Source organism: Setaria italica, chromosome II, assembly GCF_000263155.2.
Source record: "Setaria italica strain Yugu1 chromosome II, Setaria_italica_v2.0, whole genome shotgun sequence".
NCBI classification, from domain to species: domain Eukaryota; kingdom Viridiplantae; phylum Streptophyta; class Magnoliopsida; order Poales; family Poaceae; genus Setaria; species Setaria italica.
In genome coordinates, this window is record NC_028451.1 from 42,290,963 (window position 1) to 42,300,570 (window position 9,608).

General features: G+C 48.0%; 1 protein-coding gene and 1 pseudogene across 1 annotated transcript in view; both read right to left on the reverse strand.

Annotated features, from left to right (window-relative positions):
- Window positions 1–687, reverse strand: part of LOC101761314 (aspartic proteinase nepenthesin-1) — a 2,438-nt gene extending 1,751 nt beyond the window's left edge. Inside the window, exon 1 of the mRNA XM_014804724.2 lies at window positions 2–687. Within this exon, the coding sequence (XP_014660210.1) occupies window positions 2–687 (686 nt within the window). The remainder of the gene's footprint in view (window position 1) is intronic.
- A 3,666-nt stretch (window positions 688–4,353) lies between these two features.
- On the reverse strand, window positions 4,354–5,977 carry LOC101779549 (annotated as a pseudogene).
- Between the last annotated feature and the right edge of the window lie 3,631 nt (window positions 5,978–9,608).

The window sequence follows — 9,608 nt, forward strand, 5'->3', positions numbered from 1 at the left end:
GACTAGGCCGGAGGAGTTGTCCGTGCCGCCGAGGTTGTCCGTGCCGCACCCGAAGGTGACGCCGTTGACGGTGGCGCCCGAGCCGAACGTGAACGCGTCCGTGGCGAGGACACCGTCGGTGGAGCTGCCGTCGCCGTAGGAGAAGTAGTACGCGCAGCCCGGCTCCGGCGCCGACGCCGAGCAGCGGGAGGACCTCGGGCTCGGGAGCGCCTCGCAGAGCTTGGAGCCGCAGGACACATTGGCGTAGGTCGCGGACCTGGCCGGCGCGTACAGCGGCGTGGGCTGCGGGAAGCACCTCCGGCACGGTGCGTCGCACTGCGTCCAGATGAGGTCGCTGCCCGTGTCGAGCACGGCCGTGAGCGGGAGCTGCGGCGTGCCGATGGCGAGGTCGACGAGGTACGTCGCCGTGCTCGCGTGCACGGACGCCGCCGCGGCGCCAGCGCCAGCGCCACTGCCGTCGCTCCGCAGCGTCGGTGAGGAGGAGGGCGCCGTGACCGCGGCGAGGAGGCCGTTCACCCGGCGGTGGCTCCGCTCGGCGGCGCGGCGCACGCGGTCGGCCCCCGCGAGGAGGCCGCGGGCGTCGACGTGCGTCAGCTCAAGCCGGATGCCACGGCCTGGCTTGCTGGGAACGGCGAAGAATGGCAACGGGAACAGCAGGCAGAGGAGAAGCCATCGCTTGGAGGCCATTAGAGGCGGTACGAAGGGTTTGGTCATTCCTGTTGTATGGATCGATTCTTGACGAACTTGATCTAGATATGTGATCGTTCGAATATCAAATGTGTATTTGAATGATTGAATTGGTGGCTGCGGAGTGCGTCGCACGTCTGCGCAACTTTGTTACAAGTTTATAATTATTTTGTCCGCGTTCGTGTCGCCGGTTAGATTCTTCCGTGGTAGCGCAAAGCCAGCGCCGCCACTGGCAGAACTGAGTGGCGCGCTCCCGGCGCAGCGGCGCCGACGACGACGAGAGCGCCTGGCGGCGGCCGCGGCGAGGGCACAACGTGGTAATTGATATTATAGTAGGCTTCATCATGGTATCTTGTATCAATGTTAGACTACCATTCTATTTCCACTGCTTGAAACTCTGAAACTGCTTTTGAACTTTCGGCTTGCAATAATTGAAGTTGGGACCTGTATTAATCTATCTGGATTGTTGTAATCTCTGTACTCGTCTTCGTGTGAGTATGCTTTGTTTCGATCCGAGACAAGTGGTTTATCGGGTAAAACCTAACAGACTACCATTTTTACTTGATTAAAGTGTTTGCTCGTATATGAGGCAAAGTTGGCGAAGTTGAGTACAGTTCAGTCAGGTTAATTTGGGTGGTTCTGCCACAGCAATGAAACCACATATTTCACTTTTAAAAATATCAGACAAACTTACATGAAGAATAACTAATAAAAATTAAAATAAAGTTACAGTCGATTCAAACGGCAGGATGCTCACGCGACTTGGTTAGCTACTATCTTAGGTCTTCTATTTGACTGGGAATCATTAGAGGGAAGAGGCTTGTAGATGCTACGCTTCAAAGTGGGGTGCTTCCAACTGCTAATTTTTTCCATGGTCTTATAGGTGTCCTTTGTGGAAATGAGCAAGTTGACCATGCTCTTGATATGATCAGGCTCATGAAGAGTTGTGAGTTGTGAGTTAGTGGACGTATATATGACCTGTTTATAGAAAAGTTTTATAGGAATGGTAGATTTGAGCTTGGAAGAGAGTTCTGGGATGATACTACAAAGAGTGGTCTCGTGCTAGGATGCTCAGAGGATCTGCTGGATCCTTTGAAGACAGAGGTATTCAGACCAGCTTGTCCAGCATAAAGATTAGTCCTCATAGCTATAAGCGTCTGACACAAAGAAAGAAGATTACTGTTTTTGGAGAAAAAAATTACAAATTCCACTTTTTAAAATATCAGACAAAATTACACGAAAAATAAATAATCAAAATTAAAATAGAGTTATAGCGGGTTGAAACGTCTATCCACCACCCAAATAAACCCAGCTAAACCTGGCTGTTGGAGCCTGCCGCCGCTTGAAACGGTGGTACCCACCTACCGCCGTACGAAACGGCATGGCTGTACAACAGTCCGGCCCTCCTACCGCCATTTCAACTGGCGGTAGCGAAGTTAACATCGTTTCGTACGGCGGCATAGTTCCATTTCTGCAAATTTTTTGATTGACTATTTATTTCTGCAAAAATCGTATAAATATATATATATAAATAAAAAAATTCCACGGTGAGGCGACCGCGTTCCAAGTCAACTAAGTTGGGCCCATCACGATCGATTTGGCGCCTCTTCGACTCCCTGCAACTGCGGCCAATTATGGCTCCGGCCGGAGGATTAGGTCCCGTTTGGTTCGTTAGGAGTTTCTAAAATTCCTATCACATGAAATATTTAGATATTAATTAGGAGTATTAAATATAAACTAATTATAAAATCAATTGCATAGATGGAGGCTAATTTGCGAGACGAATCTATTAAATCTAATTAGTTCATGATTTGATAATGTGATGCTACAGTAAACATGTGCTAATGATGGATTAGGTTTAATAGATTCGTCTCGGGAATTAGCCTCCATCTGTATAATTAGTTTTATAATTAATTTATATTTAATCCTTCTAATTTATCTCCGAATATTTAATATGACATGAATTAATTCGAACTAAACATCCAGCCCCGTCGGCGAGACGTTGCGCCGCTGCATCTCTTCCATCGATCGCTCTCTTTCTGTCTTGGAAACCGCATCTCGCTGTTTGTTTCTTTGATTTGCGTGCTATGTCGCCATATATTCTAGATCGACAGTTCTTGTATTCCTAGTTGATGCCCTGGGGTTTCGTACAATCAGTTCCAATCCAGAGCCTGTTTAGTTCCCCAGAATCCAAACTTTGGCACTATGCAAAAAGAAGATTTCTCGTCACATCAAACTGGCGGTACATGTATGGAGTACTAAATATTGATGAAATTAAAAACTAATTGCATAGTTTGGTTGTACTTTGCCAGACGATCGTTTTAAGCCTAATTAATCAACGATTAGACAATTATTACCAAATACAAACGAAATGCTACATTGTGCTACAGCGCCGTACAGTGATTTTGACGGCGCCAACTTCGCCGAACTAAACAAGGCCCAGATCTACACTACTGATTATCTGTATCTGTTTGAATCTACCCTAGAAAGTATGTTGCTTCAGAATATCTGCACTTTAATTTCATTCCTGTCAACAAACCTTTCTCGTTGAACTTCATGTGAAAGTTTTCAATCCTTTTGATTGCAAGCCCTTTGCGAGTAGTATAGTTGTCTAATTTTGCTGTTTCTTTTGGATGTCTATCTGTACAAGCAACTTCAAATAGTGTTAGGGTGTGAGTGCAAGCGGCTCCGTGTTCTAGAAACGCTTTGTAATACAACTCCTGCTTATTCGAGAAAAAAATTATTGAAAGTCCTAGTTAATATAGATATAATGGTTTATGCGTTTTTATGCATTCTATTTTTTAGGTATTTGTCCTTTGGCCAAATGATTCTTTTTTTTCTTAGATATATATGTCCTTCATTTGACTAAATATTTGCTTATGAATTGTAGGAAGACATGTCTAACGTTGTGAGACCAGACTTTCCAAGGCTCGTACCATATGGCGCGCGAAGAAAATACTTGATGTGGGCTAGTAATGTTAGGGATTATTTAGCCCAGAATGAACTCCTAGGCACAATTTTCACGGGCACTGAATGCAGTGATCAGCAGAAGGAGGCACAGGCTCTATTGTACATGAGGCGCCATCTAAACGAAGATTTCAGATACGAGTACAATTCGGAACTGGATCCACTCGTCCTATGGCAATCCCTGAAAGATCACTTTGATAGGATGAAGCCGATGGAGCTACCTCGAGCGAAGTCTGATTGGGAACGCTTGTATTTCTCACAGACTTTGGCTCTGTGACCGCGTACGATTCAGCCCTACGACGCAGAGTCTCTGAATTGAAGATCTGTGACCAGGAAATTACAGATGAGGAAATGATCGAGAAGACTTTGTCCACGTTCCCGCCAAGTCAGCTTATGCTCCAGCTCAGGGCGGCAAACTTTCGCAGGACGATCCGGAGTCTATGAGAAATCATTACGCCGGTCCAACCCAGAGGGTGCCTTCCAAGAGAAAAAGAAGATGCAGTCGGAGCCGAAGGTTCAATTGAGTGACATCTCTTTCCTTAGCCCGGGACCTCATATGACGTGACCGTGATGACATTATAATAATGACTTTGAAGATTATATATATAGGTTATGAATTAGTATATCGTTTGGTCATTTGTCCTCGTCACATCTATGTATGCTACTTAATTTAGTCGTCGATGTCGTGTTTGCTTGTGTTGAACTACACGTACTGGGTGTCTCATTCATGGAATCATTCCACTACAAATCTGAACAAATTCTGAATTATTTATGAATGAGTACTATATATTCAGTTAAATTCTGAACAAGTTTCAGTTTTCAGCAATTGAATTCTAATACTAGTTGACTATATAAAAAATCTTAAGTCCTATGCACACGTGTTGTATCTGTACAATTCTGGTCAGAGAGTACTGCACTTGGCCGGAGCGAACGACAGCGTCTCCTTCCGGACGTCGTAAAGGATGTGCATGTTCTGCTGCTGGTAGTTGCCGAGCGTGCTCATCGCGCCGTCCGTATGGTTCCGCATCGCCAGGCACCACACGCCGGAGCCCGAGATCATGTAGCTATCCGCGGGGAGCACCATGTCGGCGCCGTCGAAGTGGAGCGTCATGCTCGGCATGGCCGGAGGCGCCGACGTTGGGGACGGCAGCGCGAAGCACAGGTCGAGCCCCGTGGAGCCCGAGCCGTCGATCGTCGGCAGCGTCACCAGGGACTTCACCGCGGCGCGGACCTTCTGGTACGCGGCGTTGACCAGCGAGGTGATCGTCGTGCCGGAGTCGATGATGAGCCCGCCGGTGCCGTCGGCCTTCAGGGAGAAGGCGTTGGGGGAAATGGAGAGCGCCGTGGTGCCGAGGGATATCCCGGTCAGGTTGAGGTAGTAGTAGGTGCTCATGGGCGCCTTGGCTGGGCTGGCGACGAACGGCGTGGAGCGGACGCCGGTGCCGTTGAGCGCCGCCGACGGGCCGAGGAGGAGCGTGCTGGTGCTGTTGGTGTCCTGGAACGGCGTGAGGCAGTAGGAGAACCGGCCGGCGCCGAGCTGCGACACGAGCGAAAGCGTCCCCCTGCCCAGCCCGACGAGCCCCGCCGAGCCGTTCCAGTCGTCGCTGCTGGCGTTGCTGCACCCGAATGCGACGCCCGGGGACGCGGGCCTGGTCGGCGGCGGCCGAGCCGAAAGTGAAGTCTCGGAACCCTGGACGCCCGCCGTCCACCCGGTGCCGTACGTCTGGTTGTACATGCACGCGCACCCCTGCGGCGGCGGCGCCCCGGCCAGCGCCCCCACGCACATGCTCAGGGAGCTATTGCACGGGAGCACGGCGAACGTGGTGGAGCTCGCCGGGTTGTAGAGCGGCGCCGGCTGCTTGAAGCACTGGTCGCCGCAGGGCGCGCACTGCGTCCAGATGAGGTCGCTGCCGGTGTCGGCGACGGCCGGGTACGACAGCGGCGGCGTGCCGATGGCCAGCGTCATCAGGTACTCCCCGCCGTTGGGCAGGTCCTTGTGGGTGCGCGCGGACACCGTGGTAGCAGCGGTGCCGTCGGAGGACGCGAGCTCGCGGCCGGACCGGGAATGGTGCCGGTGCATGTCGCGGTGCAGGGCGTCGCGCACGAGCTGGGACGCGGGAATGCCGGGGCCGGAGTGGATGCGCGTGAGCCCGACGCGGACGCTGGCGGCGCCGGAGGCGAGCGTCCCGCAGACCAGGAAGACGAGCACGGCGAGCGACGCCATTTGGGAAGTCGATGACATCTGACCTCAAGACGTAGTTGCAGATGGAAATGGAATTATGCGAGAATTGCATGGAAATGTGAGCTTTAAATAATTATTAAGGTGATCATGGCCCGTTCTGTTGGCCTGCTCTAAGCTACCCTCTGATACTTGGTCAGAGCACGCCATCCTGTGCCGGTCTCAGTTGGTGAGTTGCCTGGAAGAAGTGAAACAGTCTGCAGCTCCGGCATTGTTGTCGCGCTCATGCCAAGAGGGTGTCACCTACAAGTGCATGGGTGATGAATTTTTAAGGGATTAGGTGAGATATTTGTTCGGCGTGCAGGCAATAAGCTCGTTCAAACATGGCTCTAATAAATTGAACGGGACCCTGTGGTCGTTGGATAACTGTTAGGCGCTTTTTCTCCAAGGAGCAGCCGTCATGGTCCAAAAGCAGGTCAGATGCAGGGATTGACTGGATCAGACCAGACCAAATGGGCTAAAAACCGCGTGCAGGTATCGCGGCTATCGCCTGCAAATTAACCACCTATGTATGCTACGAGATCAGTAGCAATACAACACACAGATGACGAAAAAAAAAATGTGGGTGTAGGAAAAGTTTAATAAGTGTTTATTTGTTCAAAGAGAACCAGCCGTTTTGGTTTAGTGACAATTTTAAAAATCTGAACACATTTAAAATTAATATTTTAATACTATGATCTAACCCTTGTAGTTAGCCGAGACCGTGGCATGAAAAAGAGGGTGTTAGAGTTACATAGTGTAAAGGTGTGCTGGGTTCACAGCCAAGCCACATCACGCCACAGGGTTGTGGCGCCAGAAAAGAGCGCCGCACCCACCACACTATAGTGGCGTGGCTTTTGGTGGCGTGCAACCATGCACGCCATAAAAGCCATCTATTAAGTCACATGCAAAAAAAAAAGACTAAGACCCTATTTATTTGAGCTTCCTGGCAGCTTCTCAGCGTGAAAAGCCTGAAGCTCAAACAAACAGTAAACTTCTCGTGCAGCTTTTGAGAAGCTGGAAGCCCAGAAAAGCTGAGTTTATATGGAAAGCTGGAAAGCTCAGTTTTATGAGTTTTTCATAGCTTTTTAGCTTAGAAAGCTAAACACATCTTCTAAAAGCTAGTGTTGCCTTTTTAGAACAAAAAGCCAGCAACAGATTTTTAGAAAAGCTCAAAAGTTGCAGCTCAAACAAATAGACCCTAAGTTGGTATGAAAAGTGTGGACAATATGGTTATACTTCAATTGTACCCTGCAAGTGTAGCATTTATAGGTAGTATAAAGATATCGTAGTAAAAGAACATAAATGATATCATTATAATATTTTTTTTTACACTGGCATAAAGTCTATAAGATCATTCCATTTGGAATCTCACTTTTTACGCTGTAATAATTACTAAATTACTTATAATAATAAACGGTTAGCCTTCTCTAAACAATATACCACTAAGTTGTAATATTGTGCACCGTAAAAAAGCTCTCAACACATGCTCTTTGCCATCTAAGATTCCAAATCTGAATATATGTTCAAAGAGTACTGCTACACATACAATCATTTGAGCACAAGTCGGATCTAATGGTTGAAATCACTTGGATGGAAAGCATTTTCAATGTTTGAATGGGTTCCAGTTCTATGGCAATCCATGAAAGATCGCTTTGATGTAACGATGATGCTACAGCTACCGTGAGCGAAGCGTGATTTTAAAGACCACAAAACGGATTTTAGGTCAAAGACCACATATGATTCGGCTTTACAAAGAAGTTACGGAGGATGAATTGACAGACAAAAAGACTTCATCTAAGTTCCCACCAAGTCAGCGTGTATTACACCAGCGGAGGTACAGGAGGGAAAACTATGGCACGTACTTGGAGCGGATTTCCACATGATTACATGGCAAGAATGACCATCATGAGCTTATCATAAGAAATCATTCTGCTAAATCGATTGTGGAACGTCTCGTTGCTCTGAGCTCTGTGTTGGGGAAAGAGCTTCGCATGGCACCCCCACCTTAGAAATGGCCCCACCCCCACCTTAGAAATGGCCCAGGGTATAAGTAAAAGCGGCCCGGTCCAGCGTATAAGTAAAAGAGCGGCTCATGTAAAGCTCGGAAGATCTAGTTGTAAATTGTTCGGAGGCCCTTCTATATAAAGGGCTTATGGAGGCTTGAGGAGGGGACTAACCTGGAGCACTCCTACACTTTCTCCCGAAGTTATGTCTTCTCCTCCATTAGTTCTCTCTTCTCTATCTGGTGGAGTCAAATCCCCAACAGTTAGTGCCCGCCATGGGGCACGAACCCACAACCACAAGGTTAAGAGCTTTGCTGCTACCTCTACCTCAACTTAAAGAGCTTCGGTCTAGTCGCCTTTATCACCACTTTGACAACATGCAAAAGTTCATTACCATCTTCACCACAAGCATCGGCCAAGAGGAGCTACGGTGGAATCGTGGAGAACCAATTCACCTGGGATTCAAGTATTGCCCGACGCATGTGAGCGAAGATTTAAAGGTGTTGGTGGATTCGGTAGGATAAAAGCAGCGGCTCTCTGCTTCTTCTACTTCGACTACGTCAACCGCAATTAAAAATGGAATTTCTTCTTCGACTACACAAGAGATGGAATAACTACTTCGACTACACGGAAGAAGCATCTTTCTGCTACATCTACCTTCGCTACTTCGACAGAATTTTCTACTACAACTACATTGGTTAAAGCGGAAGCTAAAAGGTGAAGCTGCGAAACTGAAGTTGAGGAATAGAAGATGACTAGTGAAGCAGAGTCTAGTGATGAAGTAGATGTGGTAGGGGAGCATGTTCTCATGGCCGAAGTGAAATTTGTAGTTGGCCTTTTCCCTATGAATTCAGCTGCTTTGTGTAGTTGTACCAGCCAAACCAAAGTAGCTGAGGGGCTACTATTGATGAAATGGGCTTCATATGGCACCCCCATCTTGGAAATGGCCCAACGTATAAGTAAAAGAGCGGCTCATGTAAAGGTCGGAAGGCCTAGTTGTAAATTTTATACCCACCAGAGGCTTGGGGCTAATTGTTATCCCCTCCTTCTATATAAAGGGCTCATGGGGGCTTGAGAAGGGGACTGACTTGGAGCACTCATACACTTTCTCCCGAAGCTATGTCTTCTCCTCCATTAATTCTCTCTTCTCTATCTGGTGGAGTCAAATCCCCAACACTCTGAACTTATAGATGATATGGTCCAACAGTGAGGTTGCAGATTGTGGAAATTATGAGTTGTAACATTTGGTCGTCATCTGTCACTATCATATCTACGCATGTTACTTTAGTCAATTGATTTTCTTTTGCATGTTGAACTTCATAATCCATCTAGTCTCAAGTAGATAACACTTAAACATCTGACACAGTCTCCAAATTAAAATACAACTTTAGCTAGTACTTTCACTACTAGGGAAAGGGCTGTACCGGTTGGTAACCCTCCTTTAGTACCGGTTTCACAACCGGTATGGTTAGTTCGGTACTAAAGGGGGTGCCTTTAGTACCGGGTGCAACAACCAGTACTAAAGGGTATTAAAAAATAAAAAAAGGAAATCATACCGCTGAGCCCGACCCCCACCGCCCTCCCGCTCGCCGCCCGCCTAGCCCCCGCCGCCCGCACAGCAACATGTGCTGATTGTATGTATGACCCTGCCTTATCGCAAAGAGAGGGGAATGGTGCATGAGAAAACCATGATCACATTTGTATCAATGCGGATTTGAGACTACTGCGCC